The 21,372-nt window shown below is 41.0% G+C and overlaps 1 protein-coding gene across 2 annotated transcripts; it reads right to left on the minus strand.

Moving 5' to 3' along the window:
* Positions 1 to 213: 213 nt before the first annotated feature.
* On the minus strand, positions 214 to 18,136 carry TRIM7 (tripartite motif containing 7). Of its 2 annotated transcripts, none has more exons than XM_026686958.2 (7): positions 17,421 to 18,136; positions 11,439 to 11,534; positions 10,118 to 10,348; positions 7,502 to 7,524; positions 6,015 to 6,130; positions 3,549 to 3,584; positions 214 to 2,441 (listed from the first exon to the last, which is right to left on the minus strand). In XM_026686958.2, the coding sequence occupies exons 1-7, from the start codon at positions 17,961 to 17,963 to the stop codon at positions 1,927 to 1,929; spliced, it is 1,560 nt and encodes a 519-aa protein (XP_026542743.1). In that variant the 5' UTR covers positions 17,964 to 18,136; the 3' UTR covers positions 214 to 1,926. The 2 variants fall into 2 exon arrangements, with proteins under 2 accessions (XP_026542743.1, XP_026542744.1); XM_026686959.2 differs by having other exon boundaries at positions 3,558 to 3,584; positions 17,421 to 18,121.
* Positions 18,137 to 21,372: the final 3,236 nt, after the last annotated feature.

Below are 21,372 nucleotides of genomic sequence, written 5' to 3' on the forward strand. Positions count from 1 at the left end.
AATAGGAGCTTTTCATCATCGCCCATGATGGCAAAGGTAAAAATTTGGAAATGATACAGAATTGACTTTATGCCCAACCTGTGTGGTGATTGTTTAAAATAACACTCTTTCCTCAATTCCCTCTCCTCCCACCACATCAAGATAGGTTTCCTAAGGCCATCTTACTCCAAGGGGAAAAAACAAACAAAAAGAACACAGTACTGTCCAAGCATCTTGATAAGAACCCGTTTATTTACATGTGGACAGGTTGATTTCAGGGTTGCAGGAGTTTACCAGGAGAGCATGTTAAATCCACACCTAGATTATCAATGTTGTATTTCCCAAATGTGCTTCTTCTGAGCCACACCAAAGCTTAGTCAATCCCAGGTCCCATTTCAGGATAGATTCTTGTAAAGCAACTCCACAGCATCCCATCCGACAGATGGTACATTCCAAGCTATTTGGGACGGGCAAGCAAAGCCCACTGAATCCCCACTATCCACTATGGGTCTAGCTAGACAAAGAGAATGGCTTGCTGTTCTCTGGGTGCACATATACAAGGCCCAAGGGCAGGTGTCTTCAGGCATCCATCCACATCTTCAGGATTTATTTGCAAAAGCCTCTTCACACGAGCAATCAATTCTGTACTGCAAGGTACAGTAAGTGCAAAAAGCCCGCAAGGCCACATCAAAGAGAATCTCCCCTGCATTCAAGAGCCAGCCACACATCATTTGCATTGAGAAATCCCACAGTCCAAGAACTAAAGCTGAAAAAAATAAACTTAAGAAAAGTAATTATTTTTTTAATAGTAAATAGAAACATTAGCTCTAATTGTGTGTGATTCTGTAGGATGAAATCTTTCTTCAACTGCCCCTGGGAACTGCACAGTATGTGGGCATCTTATATTTTGATGCCCCAAGCATTCTCTTTCCTCCACTAAGATACCTTGAGAAGAAGCCAAAGAAAGAGGGAGGGAGGGAGAAAGAGAGGACACAGATTATTTTACCCTTTCCTGCAACTCTTGACCAGTTGCCTTTCCTATACCAAGGTTCAAGAACCATGTTTATGTGGGGGTTTTGATGCTCTCTGAGCTTGGTCGTTTTCTTGCAGACGCTTCTCTACCCTTGATTGTTTACAAGCAATTTACAAGCAGTAAACAATACCCCAATCGAGGCATTACCAAATGAGACAAACAATCGAGCGGTAAAGAATAGCCTAATCAAGGAACTACCAAGAACATTCCCACCAATCCTTGTATATAAAACAGAGAGTAAAGCCCACTCCCCTTCTAGCACTGATGATGTTACCTAGTTGGACAATGAAATGTCTGCAAGAAAACATCCCCATTCAGAGAGCACTAAGGGCACCACGGTTCAACCTGGAGCTACAAATATTCTGTTAGTATTGGTGTTTGTATTAACATCAAATCAGAGACCCTGCTGGAGAGAAAGAACCGGACAAGGGAAAGCCTTCCATCCATCACTTCCCTGTTGTGAAACATCACCTTTGTAACTCTTTTGGAGGAAAGACATAGCAGCTAGAGGGTGGGGACAGTCCTGTATGCAATTTTGACACAATTTACCGTCTCTTTGTCATATTCCCTACAGCTATTCCAAAGGAAGGGGAACCATTACACTTCTTCTCAACATTCAAGGCAGGTGAGATGCAATCCTACCTAACTGTGTGATAGGATTGGGTTAGAAACAGAACCTCAAACACCAAGGCTATTAGCAGGACTCCTGCATGGCGTAGATAAATTGGTGGCATCTTCTGCAACTTTGTCCAAGATTTATTTTTCAACCCCACTGCCATCTGAAGGTGGCCAGGCTTCTCACGTGTTTTCCCCACAACCCTTGTGTCTCTCTTGGAGGTCAGCCCCATATCAAAACAAGTAGCACTTGCATCACCAGGGCTTCTTCCTGTTTCTATCGAGGCATCCTTTTCGTCTCAGGAGCAAAGTTTAATATAGGTTATAGTGGAGCACACTGAGAAGAGCGGAAACATCTTCTCTGTGAAGGCGATGTTAAAGGTAAAGATGTGTTGCATGGTGTCAGCATTGTAGAAGGACACTTCCTCTCCTTCGTAGTCTAAGTAGACTCTAATTTTAATCAGCTTCTCGTTCAGAAAAAGCGGGGTGCGTTGAGGAGTGGTGACTGCCCAATATTGCCCTCCATTTTGCTGTAGGGCCCAAATGCCCTCTTCGGGGCAAAATTGAGTCAGCCCTTTCCTTCGCACCGATTCCTTGGCCACTCCAAAGGCCCAGCCGTCGGCGGATCCCACCTCCACCTCCCAGTAATGCCGCCCAGACTTGAACCCTTCCTTTGCCAGGACTCGAGAGTTGGTGTCAAAGCGTTTGGGGCTGTCAGAGAGGTCTTGCTTGCGGCAACCCATCCGCACCGTCTTGAGATCCGGCGAGATGAGGAGGAGGTGGTTGGCGGTCTCCAGATCCAGAAGCAAGTCCTCTAAGTTGAAGCACATAGCGCCATGTCAACTATCATAACCACAGTAATAGCAAGGAAAAGCAGCAGCAGCAAAGAGAGGGTGCAAAGGTCTGTGTGTGAAAATTAGAGGGTTCCTCTTTCTCTTTTGTTGAGTATTTTGCTTTGTTTTCATTTTCTTTTTTAAAAAAACCAAAAACTATGCCTGTGAACATGAGCATGGCTCGGAAATTCTGGGAGTTGAAGTTCACAGATCATAAAAGGGCCATAATGCCACACCCCTGTTTAGATCAAGGCAGGCCATAGTAACAGCACTGAGCAACATGTTTATTTTTTCACTGAAATATCTTTGCTTACTGGGAAACCCTGAAGATTTCCATCTGAACCTACCTGAATATTCCCATCTATTAATTGGATACGACTTGTCTTGCTTATTATACCAGCGCCAAACATTGAATCCTTTTACAGATAGTCCTCACCTTATGCCCATAAAGGAGCCCGTCAATTACGGTTGTAAGATGTAAGGGTCATAAAGTAATCATCCACATGACCGACTCAATTTTACAACCTTTTTTGTGGTGGTCATTAAGCAAACACCACAGTTGTAAAGTGAACCTTTGTTTGCTTTGGGCCAGTTTTCCTGAAAACTGGAGGTAAATGCTGGTTTTCTGCAAAATCGTCACAAAACACAGTTGTATGACCACTGGACTTTTGAAATGGCTGCAAATGCAACCATGCATAACATGTGGTTATGTGAATGCAGGGCGGTGGGGATGGAAGGCAGCTGTTGGAACTTTAGATCAGAGGTGAAAATACCCCTGGGGAGTTCTGTCATAACTTCAGTGACTGCGTAATCAGTTATAAGTCAAGGACTACTTGTAGCAAGTAATCATTATTGAAACAGCACTTTTTAAGTCTATCTTATTTACCTTTACAGAAGAGCAACCATGAATTATTATGACTATGTTTTGTTAAATTAATGGAAAAATAACATGTGGGAGAGAAGGGTAACATTTAAACATTGAAAAAGTGCCCTGTCATGGTAACAGAAAGCATAAACAGGAAGTCTACATCTATGCACTGCATGCATGATTTTGGCTTTGACAATTTTGCTTGGCTTATAACATTTACCTTTCTCACCTTTCCCCAGTTCATCCCGGAGATGATCTGAAAGAAGAGAACACATTTGTCAAGGAGTCAGATCTAAAAGGCAACAGAAAGCAGTTTTATCCAAATACCTTGAACTCAGTGTTCCTCAATCTCATACGCTCTATATCAGAGATGGTATTCACCAGGTTCTGACCAGTTCTGGAGAACCGGTAGTGGAAGTTTTGAGTAGTTCGGAGAACTGGCAAATACCACCTCTGACTGGAGATTTTACAGTATCCTTCCCCTGCCACGCCCACCAAGCCAGGCCCACAGAACCGGTAGTAAAAAAATTTGAATCCCACCACTGCTCTGTATATATTACTCATAAGACAAGCGTGGGCTGCTGGGGGTTCAGAGGGGTTTGGGACAGTGGAGGAATTCAAAGTTTTTTACTACCAGTTCTGTGGGCGTGGCTTGGTGGGCGTGGCAGGGGAAGGATACACTGCAAAATCCCCATTCCCTCCCCACCCCACTAACCTGCTTTCCAGCTCCATTCTCCTGTGCAGGACAACAAAAGAAGACCAGCCAATCAGCTGGGACTCGGGAGGCAGAGCATAGATGGCGGTGGGGCCAGTCATAGGCATATTTGCCGGTTCTCTGAACTACTCAAAATTTCCGCTACCGGTTCTCCAGAACTGGTCAGAACCTGCTGAATACCACCTCTGGTTCAGGAGAGCCCCTAGCTAAGATTCTGTGCAGTTTGGAGAAACCCCAAATCCCACTCCTGGCTGGCCCCACCCCTTACAGGAGTCCCCACGTGGCCTGTTTTGGATGCAGGTAAGTGCAGAGCGTGTACGGAGGCTCAGGAGGGTGAAAAACGGGCCTCCCAGAAGTTCGGGAAGGCCAGAAATGGACCCGTTTCCGGCTTCCAGAGAGCCTCTGGAACCTGGGAGGCCATTTTCGCCTTCCTGGAGGCTCCAGGTGCAGGAGGCTGACTAGGCCACGCCCACCATGGCCACACCCACCCAGCAACAGGACAGAGAACACTTTGCTAAAATTTTTGAAGCCCACCCGTGTCATAACAACATAGGAACAGCTCTGCTGATTCAGACCAAGGACCACTCTGTTATAGCATTTGGTTTCTCACAATGGCTAACCAAGGCAGAGATCTGACCCTTTCTCTGTAATATAGGTAGCCCTCAGTTTGTGACCACAATTGAGCCCAAAATTTCTATTGTTGAACAAGACAGTTGTTAAATTAATTTTGCCCCATTTTACAACCATTCTGGGCAAGGTTGTTAACTAAATCACTGCAGGTATTAAGTTAGTAACACAGTTGTTAAATAAATCTGGCTTTCCTGTTGACTTTGCTTGTCAGAAGGTCGCAAAAGGTGATCACATGACCCCCGGGACAATACAACCATCATAAGTACATGCCAGTTACCAAGAGTTTGAATTTTGATCACGTGACCATGGGGATGTCACAGTGGTCGTGTGAAAAATGGCCACAGGTCATTTTTTCAGTGCCATTGTAACATCGAATAGTCACTGAATAAAAGGTTGTAAGCAAGGATACCCATACTTCCTTGGTATTTCAGAATCAGAATCAACTCAAAGTTGAGTTTTCAAGACTAAAAGCCTTGATAGACCTGTCCTCTATAAATTAGCCAACTCTATTCTAAAAATAGCCATCACCATGTCTTGTGGGAATAAATTCCATAGACTGATGAGATCTCCCAACAATCTAACCAACAGAACATCACTTTTAGGTTGGCCACCATAATATTAGGAATAAAGATCTCTGGCCCATTTCAGGACCATTTAACTACAAAAGCTTCTTCTTGAATATCATTCTCAAAAACACACTCTACATGCTTGAGGAGAATGGTGTGTGGTAAAAATAGATAAGTGTTGTAAAACTTATTAGTAAAGGCAGACGATTGGGTGTCAAGTTAGAAGTGTAGAATATTAATACTAATTACTTTACTAATATGATTGATTTAAAATTACTTTACTGCTAAGATTTATAAAAGGATAGCCTTATTCACTTTTATATCAATCTTTTATATCAGACAATGTAACATAAATATAGCATGATTTTATCTTACTCGTGCAATTTTCACTCTTGCTTCTTAATTTTAATCGAAGTCATACAAACTTTCTACAAACTTCCTCCAGAAGTTCTAAATACCCCAACAGTGGGAGTTTTTAAGAAGAGATTGGATAACCATTTATCTGAAGTGATGTAGGGTTTCCTGCCTAAGCAGTGGGTTGGATTAGTAGACCTCCAAGATCCCTTCCATCTCTGTTATTCTATTCTATTCTATTCTATTCTATTCTATTCTATTCTATTCTAACTAGTTGTTGATTTCCTTTTTTCCAAGGACAGCTATATATGAACAATCAAGTATTGTTATTAATCATTGCCAGCATCAGAGCTTCCATGCCCCAAGTTTCTTTAGATGCTAAAATAATCAGATTTTCATGGCAAGTGTTCATTTTCTCTACCTTTGAACTTCTTAAGTACTTCCTTGAGCGACACTGTCTTCAAAGTGAAGTTGGAGACATGGCCCTTCATGTCAGAGGAAACTGGAACAGGCTTCTGACATTTAACTTTGTCACTTCTAACAAATAAGAAAAAGAAAGATATCAGGACTGGGAGGTAAACTTTCCATTATAGTTCAAAACAATTGGCAAGTTTGAGGCTTCAAAAGTTATTTCTCACCTGTGCTTTGATCCGAGTGGAAATTTAATGGCAAAAAATAGAGGAAATATTTAGTAAATTTCAGATTTTGCATTATAAAGTAGAGCTGGGATCCCCAATCTTGGCCACTTTGAGACTTGTGGATTTCAACTCCCAGAATTCTCCAGCCAGCTATGCTGGAGAATTCTGGGAGTTGAAGTCCACAAGTCTTAAAGTTGCCAAGTTTGGAGGCCTCTGAAGTAGAGCTTCTAGATAGATTCTTCAAGGACAAATTATTAGTCTGTTTCACACTTCTGAGAAGGAAAGGTTGAAATCATCTGAATCTTTAAGCTATCCTTCCCTCAGCTTGGTATTTGTTTGATTAAGTAGCACCAACTTGAGAGTAGATTCCTAGGAATTACATGGACAGATTTTCTCCAGGATGACCTAACCTGGAAGCCTCCAGATACACTAAGACAATTTCCAGAATTTCTTCCAACGGCACTTTTGGAAGTTCCAAAACACATCCAGATGACACTTGTTCGGGAAGGCTCGCATAAGACGACAGTGCAAATCCTTTTTTATGTTCATAGATTCATTTGACATACACATTGACAGGCATATTCCAAAAAGTGGACGGGGTCAAGGCACAACTGTGTAGAACTTAACTTTATGCGAATATGTACACCCACATATTTAAATAATTTCACCAAATTACAGTTTGATGACAACTTTCATTGGGGTTTTTATTTTTATATTAGCCATGGTGGTGCAGTGGTTAGAATGCAATATTGCAGGCTAATTCTGCCCATTGCTAAAAGTTTGATCCTGACCGACTCAAGGTTGACTCAGCCTTCCATCCTTCTGAAGTCAATAAAATGAGGACCTACATTGTTAGTGAATCTGTACACTGATTAGAGTGGGTTGTAAAGCACTGTGAAGCAGTATACAAGTCTAGAGGCCATTGCTATTTATGGAGATAAGGCAAGTTGGGCAACCTTAGGCAAAGCAAAAGTTTTAAGCCCAAGCTTGAGCAAACTCAAGCTCTCTGAACACATAGAAACTACTCTTTCAATCTAGCTCCTACTAGCTGTACCGCATATATAGATGAACGAAACTTAAGACTTTCAGAGCCAAAGAGTATCTTATTTCCCTACAAATAAGACATCAACAGCCTAGGATTGTTAACCCTGATCCAAGGAGGCTGGGCCACAGCATGTCTTTGAGACCATATTTCTCCAAACAGCTGTCACTGACTTTTTGATTTGTTCATACCCAAAGGGAAAGAGAGGGTGGAAATGCAGCTTCATACCTGGCAATAATAGCTGTCACATCCTACAAGAGAGAGAGAGAGGAAAAAAAGAACAGATGATTAGGGAAAGAGATGTCCTAGTCTATCGTACTACTAACTGGGGCTTCACTCATCAACTAAGAGACTTTTGATGGAGCCACCAAGAAAGGTGACCTGGCTGCAATTAACTTGAATATCATCCTTCTTTGTATTGGCCCCACAACTGTGAATTCCATCTTCATTGCAATGTAGATAGTCCTCGTTTAGTGACTACAATTGGGACTCCCAAGTCAGTCGTTAAGCAATGCAGGCACCAAGTGAAATGACAACTGTGCTTATGATCCTACTTCAGTTTTCCTTTGCTTTGCACATCTGTGAAAGTCATATACCTTTTCATCAATCTTAAGTGTGAAGAGTTGCTAAAAGAGGACTACCAGTATGACCTTGGCAGTCATTACTTTTAAATGTAGTCTGAAAACCATTATATAAATTATATTTTTACAAGCTGGCATTTTTCTTCTTGAAGTTCTTTTAACGTAATGTAGCAACAACTGTTTTTAATATTCTGATAGCTTGCCTTTATTATTATTTACTTCTAGGCCTAATTCATTTTCACTAAAAGTTTGGTTTTACTTAGTACTGTAAACCGCTGCAGGCAATTTGAAAAATAAATAAATGATAAATTTGCCTTATTTCTCCCTAGCCTTCTACATATCTTGTTGCTTCTCAGTTTGTTTACATCTCAGGAACTACAGGATTTGCTTTAAGAAAGACAAGGGGCTTAGTCATCTGATCATGAAAAGCTTCCAATTCAGCTTTCTGAGTTGTCATGAAATCAGATGGACCTTGAATCATCAAGGAAAAAGCTGCAGAATACTCAACATACTTCCCACTGCACTTTCCAGCACCATGCTTAAGTACAGTAGACTATTAATAGATACCATTCACACTTAAGGGGACCTTAACCTTAATTTCTCAAGTGCTATGGTCTTCAGAAAAGAATGTGGCAATCTTTAAATAGTCATACGAAACTCTATAGTATGGAAACATCAGGTGTAACATGAGAGTAATGCTCATGGCCAAAACCTAAGGCCAGGGAGAACTTTCAAGTGGCAAAGATAGAAGGGTTTATCCAGTATAAATACAAACAGCCGCTGGCCTACATTTGAAAAGTTTGTTGAATTAAAGCCTCTAACCTCCAAACATTTTTTTCTATCAATTCTAAGAAATATTACAACATTTGGCCCTAGTTCATGAATAAATAAAAACCTCCGTTTATTTAAATCGGTGTTTTTCAAACTTGGCAATTTTTCAGATGGGTGGAAACACTGGCTGGGGGATTCTGGGTGTTGAAGTCCACTTATCTTAAAGTCGCCAAGGTTGAAAAACACTTATTTAAATGAATTAGGAAACACAAGCAGGTTTGTCTCTCCCTAAAACATTACACAAGTAAGCAATAATTCCAGACAGTTTCTCTTTTATATAACATTTGATCCCTGTTTATTGAGGCATGGAAGCACATAAATGCCATTTCCTTGATCAGTAGAATCCTATGATACACTCCTAAAATTATGTAATCTTTAGCCTGTTCAGCTGTACTACACTGCTGTTATAATTTTTGTAATATTTAAACAATTCAGGTAGAAAGCAATATGCCCCAAACCTGTCCAGTTGAAAAGATTTCAGGTAACATAATAATAAATCCAACTAGTAATCTCCTTCTCTCTGACATGAGCGTTTGAAAGCTATAAGTTAGTGAAACTAAGCCCTACCAGGTTTAGCCACAGTATATCTACCCAGTCACTAAATTGCTGCATTGTCTTCTGGTGTATTGAGTAAGCCATAGCTAAGTTTTCTCAACACCCAGTGATGTGCGCTAATGCAGAAAGACCTGATGCTACACAACATTTCTATATTTACAGATAACAGATAATCTGTATCAGTTGGAAGGGACCTTGTAGGTCATCTAGTCCAACCCCCCACCCAAGCGGGAGACCCTACACCATTTCTGGCAAATGGCAGTCCAATCTCTTCTTGAAAGTCTCAAGTGATGGTGCTCCCAAAACTTCCGAGGGCAAGCTGTTCCGTTGGTTAATTGTTCTCACTGTCAGAAAGTTTCTCCTTATTTCCAGGTTGAATCTCTCCTTGTTCAGTTTCTATCCATTATTCCTTGTTTAGCCTACAGGCGCGTTAGAAAATAGCTTGACTCCTTCGTCCCTGTGGCAGCCCCTCAAATATTGGAAGACCGCTATCATGTCGCCCCTGGTCCTTCTCTTTACTAAACTAGCCAAGCCCAGTTCCTGCAACCGTTCATTGTATGTTTTAGCCTCCAGTCCCCTAATCATCCTGGTTGCTCTTCTCTGTACTTTTTCTAGAGTCTCAACATCTTTTTTATAATGTGGTGAACAAAACTGGATGCAGTACTCTAGGTCTGGTCTTACTAAGGCTTTATAGAGTGGTATTAGTACCTCACTTGATCTTGATTGTATCCCTCTGTTAATGCAACTTAGGATTGCATTAGCTTTTTTGGCTGCTGCACACTGCTGGCTCATATTTAGCTGGTTGTCCACTAAGACTCCAAGATCCCTCTCACAGTTACTGCTGTTGAGCCTATATTTGTCTGTTGTTAAGTCTTACCTTCAGGAAATCAAGCAATGGTTCTTGGTTTTTGTCCTCCAGATCAGCAATGAATTTGTTGAGGAGGGAAATTTCCTTGGACAGCTCTGTGATGTTTTCATTCTGTCTTTTCACAATGCCCTTCTCCATCTTGTCCAGCTGTCCAAGGAGAACCTGTTCTTGATCATGGAGAAACTGGCGTAGCCCTTCAAATTCAGAGAGAACTTTCTGTCTCTCGGTTTCTATGGTTTTCTTTTTAAAAAGTGAAAGAAAAAAGACAAGGGAGCAGAAGACAATTATCCTAGAAGAATTATCACTGGAATAGACTTCACCAGTTTAATCATCCACCATGCTTTGCTAACTCCCAATACAGCTGAAGAGCACCAGTTTCAGGGAGACTGACCTAAAACTAGAAGGTAATCCTCAACTTACAACCACAATTGAGCCCAAAATTTCTGTTGTTAAGTGAGTTTTGCCTCATTTTTTTCCACAGTTGTGAATCCCTGCAGTTGTTAAGTTCGTAACATAGTTGATAAGCAAATCTGGCTTTCCCATTGACTTTACGGGTCAGAAGTTCGCATAAGTTGATCATATGACACTGGGACATTGCAAGCGTCGTAAATAAGAGTCAGTTACCCAATGTCTTAATTTTGATCACATGACCATGGGAAGCTGCAATGGTTATAAGTGTGAAAAACAGTTATAAACCCCTCTTTCAGTGCTGTTGTAACTTCAAACAGTCTCTAAATGAACTGTTGTAAGTCAAGGACTACCTGTATTTTCCCACTGATGCTAGATAGTCATCATTTGGAAGACTATCTACAGTACAGTATATGAATGCCCTATAGATAGAAAAGCAAGATATATATTGAATTCTATAAATGTTTCTCAAAGAAATCTCCAGTGTGGGCCTGAGAGGAACCTCTCCTACAGGATGTTGATATATTATTCTACTTCTATCCTGCTTTTCGAAGAACTACTAGGAGAAGATAAAGTGACATGTTTTATTATTCCACCTCAGTATATGGAAATAGGGACACAGTGCTTCTGAACACGGAAGTCTCACTCCTGGTTTGTGGTTGTGATATTAATAAACTAAAAAGAGTTTATTCAAATTCTAGAAGGTAGAATTCAAATTCAGAGAGGACCTTTTGTCTTTCAGTTTCTATGGTTTTCTTTTTAAAAAGCCAAAGATGACTGAGAATGTCCATAGACATTAACAAACAAAATCCTTTACTAAGATTTTCTTCAAAAATCTTATTGAGTCACATATCTGCATTCTGCATCTGACTGAACAATGCTGAACAAGCTTGCCAATTTCTGAGTAACAATAAGTACCTACCAGCAATTCTTGGCTCTTCTTGTCATCCTGAGTTTTGAATTCCAGGAGTTCCTGTCTCTCTTTCTTCAAGAAATCCAAGCGAGTCTGTATTTGTTCCTAAGGTCCAAAGTATACAGTTATTTTTTAAAGAATGCTTTCACAATTTTGAGGCAATCAAGATTTGAGAAGATTCCACGCATTCACAGGAAAAATTATGAGTCTGCAAAGAATGTTATGAAGCCCCTAGCTATAATGATTTATGCCCTTACACCAACTATTAAATGGCATATTCTGGCAAACACTTATTATTGTGTAACACTTTACTACTATTTCAGTGTATTGTGATAAGCCGCTATGAGAGGAAGGAAGGAAGACATTGCCAGAGTCTTTGCTGTATTGAAATATAATTATAATTTTTATAGAAATATATTCTAAATAACTTGTAGTGAAACAGTTCACAGGGCTATGAAGTCAAAACTTCTTGGAGATTTTAATACAGGGGTTCCAGAGATGGTATTCAGCAGGTTCTGTCCAGTTCTGGAGAACCGGTAGCGGAAAGTTTGAGTAGTTCGGAGAACCGGCAAATACCACCTCTGACTGGAGATTTTATAGTATCCTTCCCCTGCCACACCCACCAAACCATGCCCACAGAACCGGTAGGAATTTTTTTTGAATCCCACTACTGAGGGGTTCCCACCCCTGGGCCACGGGCCTCTTCCGGGACATGGCCATTTCGGAACTGGGCCACATGAGTGTGGCTGGCGCACAGGGCCACATGTAGCTTGACTTGCACAAGTGGCAGGCCAGCATGCATGTATGTGCGCGTGCAGCTCAACTTGCACAAGCGGTGGGCTGGTAGGCGCATGTGCTCACCAGCCCAACCCCTGGGCCACGGCCCACTTCCGGGCCATGGCCCATTTGGAACTGGGCCACACGAGTGGCTGGATGGCATACGGGGCATCTGTGCAGCTTAACTTGTGCAAATGGCAGATTGGCGTGCATGTATGCGCGCATGCAGCTCAACGTCTGCAAGCAATCGGCCGGCGGGCGCACATGCTTGCCAGCCCACCATTTGCATGAGTCACTTCCCCTCTCCCCTCCCCCTGCCAGACCATCAAGTCATAAAATTTGGGGACCACTGTTGTAATATATAGATAGAGCTACTATTTTCCCTACAGAAGGGCTCAGGTGCAATCTTTGTCATTTCCAAAGAAAATATGTGTGCAGGGAACTCGCAAGAGCCACATCAACAGTGTAACAAACAGGTTTGTCCAAGACGGGCCTGTAGTCTGACTTGGCATAAGGCAGTTGCACACAAACATCGGTAGAGTTGATTTGCTATTGGACTCTTTGCCATGAGAAAGAGTTGAACTGGGATTGGATCCAGACATCAAAAATAATGTAGGTTGTGTGTGCTTAAATAAATTCCTCGTGAAATTTCTGGATCACACAAACTTCAAAATCTAGTCTGTTACATCACAACCCCCATCATACCAAGCCCCACTCAACGGAAAGTAAGTTTTTTATAGATTGGTGATCTGGAAGGCACTGAAGTGGGGAAGGCTGATTTAAAGTGTAATCCTGCCTTAAATCACTAATCTTCTCCATGCTATAGAGACCAAGGTTGGATATCTGTACATGGAGACAAATGTAGACATTTGAACCTCGCCTTCTAAGATGGCTGCCTTAAAGTAAAAATAAAAACAGGAGGAGATCACTTACTTTTCTGATTCAACTCTGTGCTTTCTCCCTAGGGGGAGGAGTGGGGATTCTCTGTGCATTGAAATGGAAGAAGAGAGCAGGTAGATAAATTCACTCCCAGAGGACTAACTATTCCTGAAAAGTTGATGTAAATAACCAGCTGCAAGAGTCTCTATTATGAGTGAAAAGATCCTCCCACTTGGCAGATCCCACGAAGGCTCTTAGAAACAAACCAAGGACTCCACACACACATAGGGATAGACAGGCTTTAAGTGAGAAACAGTTGAGCTGCCCAAATTATGGAAACCATCTCTTTCTTCTCTTTTTTTAAAAAAATCTTTTTTTTTTTTATTTAAAATACATACATTCATTTCATCTTTCATTTAACGGTATGTCGTCTAGTTACAAATGTCTTGTGCTGTAACAATTACATTTTACAACCATATTCATTATTTTAATATTCTCTATTCTTGTCACATTCTTATCATATGAGTATATAAATTATTTCTATCACTATAACACTTCTCTTCTTTATGGATTCAATTCCATTAACGTATTTTCTGTATTTCAAGGGTCTAATAATTATTTCTAGCTTTCATATTTTTTCTCTAGCCATTGATAAAATAATTCCCATATCTGATCATATTCAGTTTGTTCCTTCTCTTTAATTGCAAGTATTAATCTGTTAATTTCTGCCCATTCTAGTATTTTCCTTATTACATTCTCTTCTGTCGGAATCTTTTCATTTTTCCAATTTTGTGTAAATACAATTCTAGCTGCGATTACTACATGGATAATTAAATATATCTTATCTTTACTGTACATTTCTCTTCTCAATAAATCTTGCTAAAGAGACTCTCTACAAACTACAGGTAGTCCTCGACTTACAACAGTTCATTTAATGACCGTTCAAAGTTCCAACAGCACTGAAAAAAAAGTGACATGACTGTTTTTCACATTTACAACCATGGCAGCATCCTCATGATCATGTGATCAAAATTAAGACACTTGGCAATAACTATGAGAATAATAGTTATAATTATGGTATACAATATTATCTGTATTCAATAGAGATTATATTGTATAATTATGAGAACAATGGTTATAAGCAAGGTGTATATATTATTCAAAAGAGACTTGATATAGACAGTACACTGTCGTTGCAGAAATGGAAATGTGATATATAATAAAGGAAAATGTATAATAAAAAATAATATATATAAAAAAATTAAGACGCTTGGCAACTGGCATGTACTTATGACAGTTGCGGTGTCCCAGGGTCAAATGATCCCCTTTTGTGACTTTCTGACAAGCCAAGTCAATGGGGAAGCCAGATTCATTTAACAACTGTGTTACTAACTTAACAACTGCAGTCATTCACTTAACAACTGTGGCAAGAAAGGTCATAAAATGGGGCAAAAACTCACTTTAACTGCTGTCTTGTTTAGCAAAAGAAATTTTGGGCTCAGTTGTGGTCCTAAGTCCAGGACTATCTGTACATTTCTTCATTTGTAAGAAAAAGAAAGATTGCAGAAGGTAATAGGGAGGTCCTCAAGCTTACATAGGAAATTAGCTTCTCAAATCTTCCCAGAGTGCCTCAGCTCACCTGCTTTTGTCGCCTCATCAGCTGCAGTTTCTATTTTTGTCTGGAAATTTGCACTAGGGCCACAAAGATCAAGCTTGGCTCTTGCTCTCCAGAGAATCAGTGTCAGTCTGAGATCTTGTGTCCACTTTGGGAAGGTTTCCTTCCAGAAATAGAACAGGAATTCAGGTCTTGGCTTAACCATTCCTTGCCTGGCATGGATTATCTCAGGTTTGCAATCAGCCCTATTTTGTTAATCCAAAGTCATTTACTCCAAAGGGAATTTAGGATTCATCAGTAGGCAGCTTTAGAAGTTTATATATTAAAATTGCAGGGTTCATCTTTTGTTACTAACTTACTTTCTCTATCCTACTTAAAATGTATTGCTTTCAATAATTATTAAAGAATTGGGGGAATGGGGGAGGCAGAACCATGGCACAGCTTAATTTATCTTGGTGACATAAAGTCTTCGCCTTCCTTCCTAAGCCTTCCTGCTAAATTGTGATTATAGCCATTGGATCAAAACAGGATTTTTTTTCCTGACTTGAACTCTTGCAAGCTAATTTCAGTGTTTTGAGATGATTTTAGTAATCCTACTAAATGCAGTGAGGAAGGAGTATATTGGGAGACTATAAAAGGTAATCATTGCTACTCTAATGAGGAACTTTGTGGTATGTTCATGATAAACAAATGTACTACTGTGCAAGATTTCATGGACCACAGTCCACATGGAATAATATATGTGTGAAATTTTAGGACTGTACAAGAGTCTATCCTGGTTTTAACGCAAGGGAATAAAAGGGTTATCTCTCTGAGGGAAAACGTTTACAAAATGTTGTTTTTGTTATTATTTTGTTTACCATTGGAGAACACAAAAGGTGGAAATGGAAAACTGTGGAAAATAAAAAATGGAAAACTGGGTTTGGTCTTGGATCGTAATTTAATTTTGAATGGAAAACTTATCTAATCTTTGTGCTTTAAGGCAGGGGTCCCCAACCACCGGTCCACGGACCGGTACCGGTCCGTGGAACAAGTCCTACCAGGCTGCTGGTTTGCTGGGCGCCGCCATCTTTTTTTGATGAAAAGTGCTTCCGGTGAGCTTTTCCGGGTAGAAAGCTCACCGGAAGCACTTTTTCATCAAAAAGATGGCGGCGCTAGCGCTTTCTGGTGAGCTTTTCCGGTAGAAAGCCATTTCTACCTGAAAAAGCTCACCAGGCCTAGCGCCGCCATCTTTTTGATGAAAAGTGCTTCCGGTGACCTCACCGGAAGCACTTTTTCATCAAAAAAAGATGGCGGCGCCCAGCTAATGCCGGTACCGGGCCGCGGCATAAGAAAGGTTGGGGATCACTGCTTTAAGGTGCAATCAGCTCCTCTCTTTGTTCCCTATCTAAAAAGGATTGAGGAAAAGCCCTGTCCATTTGGTATGGGGGATACCCAAGAACCCAAATCTGCTGCTCCCCCTGAAAATCACAAAATCCAGGACATGGTGTCTAGGAAGTGCCCCTGTCCACACCAGCCTGCAGAAATTCTGCTTGACCCAGCTGGCTGACTAGCAGCTCAGCTCTTCTAATCCCTCAGGGGTTTTGGTGGGTTTTGCTGACCTCTTCCCTCCATCCCCTTGCAACTTTTAACCCTATAAAGGGAAATATACGAGTGGGAACCAGCCACAGGCCTGCATCTTGTGAGGTTCAGTTGTTGGAAGTGAATGGTCCAAAGGCTACTGTTTTGCCCAATGCTGAAAACTAAAACAATTTCATTATTTTTCAATAGATATGATTGAGCCTGGCTTAATTTGGAACGAAACATGGGGGCAACTATGGAATTTAATTCCAGGTGGGAACTGTATTGTATAACTCCCACCCACCCACCGAGGTCTCATGTATAGATTTTTACACGGGATCCAAGTGAACCTCTTTCTTTTGAAATCTTCTTCCGTTTTCTCATCACGGGAGTACAGTGGTTGGACTTTTGGAAAGGAAACCCCAAGACGATGATCTAAATCCCAACTGCAATGATTTAAATCCCAACTGCAACCACAGTGACTTTTCCAGCCATTATTGTATTTCAGGTCACCATTCTGGATTGCTGCTTTTGGATGAAATCCCCATGTATCCTTCCTTAAGCTTTTAGGGGCAAGGGGGGATATTAATGGAAGAAATTAAAAGAATCACAGAAAGGTTAGCAATGATTTTTTTTATAGGTAACATTTGGAAGTTTTGTGCATACCATTATTATTATTTTTTCTCAAAATTGCTTCCCTTCTACTGGATTTTTTTTTTTCTGGAAAAGTTAAGGAACATAGAAAGACAGGTGAGTTTGCACAACATAGACTAAAATAGGACTTTCTGGTTCAGCAGATGCCAGAAACTAGCTATTGGCTTGGCTGCATGTTGGATGAAACAGGCCATCCACCCCATTAAACCAGAGCATGTACTGGGAATATAGCAAGCTTGAGGTTTATTTAGCATGTCGTCTGAACCTAGCTGCTGAGTCAGCTTTCAGAATACTATCTCAGGCATTCAACAGCTCCTCAAGGTATAGAGGTGGAGATCCCCGAAACTGAACGAGGACCTTCTCGATGAAAGCTTATGCCTAGCTTAGCCCCTTGGTAGATTTCAGCAAAGAACAGGTACAATGTGGAAAGGCTTTCGAGACAGGTAGACCCGAGACGTTTGTAAACCTGAGAAGAATATTTGTGCAACAGACAGGTAGGTGCATACCTTGTATTCCTGGGCTGCCTCTTCTACAGGCACCACCGCATGAGGTCGGTGGTCCCGGGACCGGTCACACACCACACAAATGGTCTTCTGGTCGTCTTTGCAGTAAAGCTTCAGGGCCTCCTTGTGCTTCTCGCAGATCCTGTCGTCCTCAAGGCCTCTCCCACCATGCAGGATGAACTGGCTGATGATCTCAGACATGTTGGCCAGCTGTCGGTTGGGCCTGAAGCTTTTCTCCTTGAACACTTCCCTGCACTGAGGGCAAGGGAAGTCCACCTCCAGGCTCTTCCAGCTCTTGGTGATACAAGCCCGGCAGAAATTGTGCCCACATTGGATGGACACGGGGTCCTTGAAATATTCCAGACAAACTGAGCAAGTGGCTTCATCTTGCAGGTTTCCTGGGAGAAGGACAGCAGCCATGGCTCCACCTTCTTCTTTTTCTTCTTCTCTTCCTGCTTTCACTGCAGCATATAGAGCACGAATGCTGGACACAAAACCCAGGGCAGGGTTTTCTGTGCCAGAAGCCAGCTGATGTTGCAAGGTCATCCCTGAAGCTTCTGGTTTCTTACTTGGCTATGAGTCAGCTCCTGGACAAGTTGGGAAATGCTAAGAGATCTTCAACGTTTGGAAGAGAAGGAAAACTAGAGCAGGAGGTTTCATTAGATTTGGAGAGACAGAAGGCACGTTTCCAGGCTCCTCGTGACTCATATTGTTTTTCAGTCCTGTCTAGGATGAGAGCAGAGGTTAATTTTTAACAGTGCTGAGAAGTTTCAGCTCACCACAGCAAAGCCAATCCCTCTGACCTGGAAATTGACCCTGCTAATCCACTTGAATAAACTTTGTTTTAAATAACCAGCAAGTAGGGAACTCCAGAAAATTCACGATATCCATCAAACTTAATCTGATTTTTGCGCTGATTTTAAATGACGTTTTAAGATAATTGCAATACAAGTATGAGCAAAGCAGACGGAAACATTCTGAACATAGATGTTCTCATTCATGCAACAATGTTCATTGTCCCCTATTAATTCATTGCTACGATAATGTTCCAAAACATTCTGGAAAACATTCTGCACATCCTCAGATGCACCGGTTTCTAATTCTTTAAATTCAAGAACTGGATTTAACAATTGTGTAATCTGGAAGTATGACAATTAGTAGAAAATTAGTTAAATTCTGACACATTGACTCAACCGCTTAATCCAGTGTTTCTCAACCTCAGCTGTTTTAAAATATGGGGATTTCAATTCCCAGAATTCCCCAGGCAGCACAGGCTCAGATTTCCTTCGTAACAACAGTGCTCACGCTTCGTGTTCATCTTTTGCATGTGTTTTAACTGTGTTTGCCAATGAAATTGCGTTCATGAATGATATCACAATTTTTCTAATTGTAAACATTTAAAACTTACTGTGACCAAATCCTTGTGCTTCCTGTGAAAACTTTAGAACCAAGTACCCTTTGTTATAAAGCAATTAAAGAGATTTTCCAGTTTATGTGCCTGATTGGTTTTACATGTCAGGCATAAATGAAAACACTGCCTCCTGGGACAACATTTTTTTTGAACCTACAAGTACTTTTTTTCTTCTCTTGCCGAGTGGTGCCCTTTCCCTCCTGCCATTTCACCCCAATTACATGGAACGACAGGGGAAATAGTTTGATGTAGTGGTTAAGGCACCAGGGAGAAACTGGGAGATGTAGGCACACAGCCAGCTGCATAGCCTTGGGCCAGTCACCTTCCCTCAGCCCTAGAAAGAAGGCAAGGGCAAACCACTTCTAAAATCTTGCCAAGAAAATTGCAGGGACTTACTCAGGCAGTCGCCAGGAGCCAAGGCTACCTCAAAGGCACAAAATATGTTACTGTTCATTATTGATAGTTTAGAATACAGAATAAAAGAGTTGGAAGGGATCTTGGAGGTCTTCTAGTCCAGTGGTCGCCAACTGGTGGGCCATGGCCCACTGGTGGTCCGCGAGAAAATTTTGGTGGGCCGCAGAGAAATGTCACCCCTAGAACACCCCCCCAAGCAATTAATCCAGGCTGTGTAGGAACACAAGGCTGTGCCGCTAACATGGCCCGCAGGAACCCTCCCTGCCTACTCACTCCTTACCTGGCAAACTTGTCTGCTAAATTGCTATTTTTCCTTTTTTTTTCCCCCAACCATCAGCTGTTCGGCCGTGCTGGGAGATTTAGATTAGCTAGAAAGCAGGAAATGGTTGGATTTCTTGCTTTCTAGCTAATCTTTAGATCTTTGCCTCTGCTTTTAAGCAGAGCCTAACCTTCCTTAGGACTGAAGCTTCTATTATTCAGTGCAGACTCAGGTAGCTGATGGCAGAAAGATAGATCTCTGAGTGAATCTGTGATTTTGTGCGCAACTCAATCTGCCTGCCTGCTTTGCCTGATTTTGAGTAAAAGTTGCTCTTTTTTTATAAAAAAATTCAATATTTACAGAAATATTTATAATATTTATATACAAGCCATGCCCAGCCAGTCACATGACCACCAAGCCACACCCACAAATTAGGCCATACTCACAGAACCGGTTAAGAAATTTGAATCCCACCCCTGCCTCTGTGTGTGTGTGTGTGTGAGAAAGAGAGAGAGAGAGAGAAAGAGAGAGAGAGAGGTTAGATCAGATCTCTTTCTCTCTCTCTCTCTCCCACCAATGTCAGCAAGCCACCGTCAGTCAAAATTCATATTAGTGATCCCCGGGATTTAAAATTATAAGTTTGGTGGTCCCTGAGGTCCAAAAGGTTGGCGACCCCTGTTCTAGTCTAACCCCTGTTCAAGCAGGAAGCCCTTTACCATTTCAGACAAATGGCTGCCCAATCTCTTCCTGAAAACCTCCAGTGTTGGACCACCCACAACTTCTGGAGACCAGCAATTCTACTGATTAATTGTTCTGACAGGGAATTTCTCCAATGTTCTAGATTGGATCTTTTCTTGATAAGTTTCCATACATTTCTTCTTGTCCTACCTTCAGGTCCTTTGGAGAATAGCTTGACTCCCTCTTCTTTGTGGCAACCCCTGAAATATTGGAACACTGCTATCATGTCACCCCAGTCCTTCTTTTCATTAGACTAAACATACCTAATTCTTGCAACCCTTCTTCATATTTTAGCCTCTATTCCCCCTTAATTATCTTTGACGCTTCTCTGCACACTACTATCTCAATCTTTTTTTATGTAATTTGTTTTTAAGTGTTATTTTGTGACATTTTGTTTCTATATCTTATGCACATTTCCCTTATCTTTAAGCTAATTCTTTATTTGCAGAGTGCATTTGGTAATTAACTTGTTTATTTTTTTATGAATCTACGGAATAGGGTATTCCCAATACAGCCAGCAGGGGGCACCGGAACTCTAGGATCTTGGATTTACAGTCCTATACTGTATGTGAGTTTCACCTGTATGTGAGTTCACCCTGCAAACAAAAAATAATTATCTCCATCTGATATATATTTATCTACTTTTCTATCTTAGTGAGAGAGAAAAAGTCTCTGTAACTAAAATCCACAGAGAAAGTCTATCTAAGTTAGGAATCAAAAACAATTTGATGGCATATAACCAAGAGAAGTATTTGTGGAAATGGGAAATTCAGTAGTGCATCCGATAGTAAATGAATTAAATTAATTTAATCACAAACTCAAAGATTCCAGTAATCATGACTCTAACCTCATATTCAAAATGTTTTCATGACCCTCAGCAGGGTTGGATTTGTGTTGGTTTAGTGGTAGAATAAATTTTTGTTCCTCCCTAATGGAATATGTTTAGACTATTAAAATCTTCTCCAAAAGAGAGGGACTTTTATCTTGATATAGCTAACGAAAAAAGAGAGTGGAAAGGGACTTGATGATAACTAGTTAAATAGCAGTATCTCTGAGACAATCCCACCAAGAATCTGTTGTTAATATTGCCACCAGTATTTTGTACTCTGGCTCCTGTGGTAGAAATAATACCA

Source organism: Notechis scutatus, chromosome 2 (assembly GCF_049901735.1).
Source record: "Notechis scutatus isolate UNSWTSFEM ecotype Mainland chromosome 2, rNotScu1.2, whole genome shotgun sequence".
Lineage (NCBI taxonomy): Eukaryota > Metazoa > Chordata > Lepidosauria > Squamata > Elapidae > Notechis > Notechis scutatus.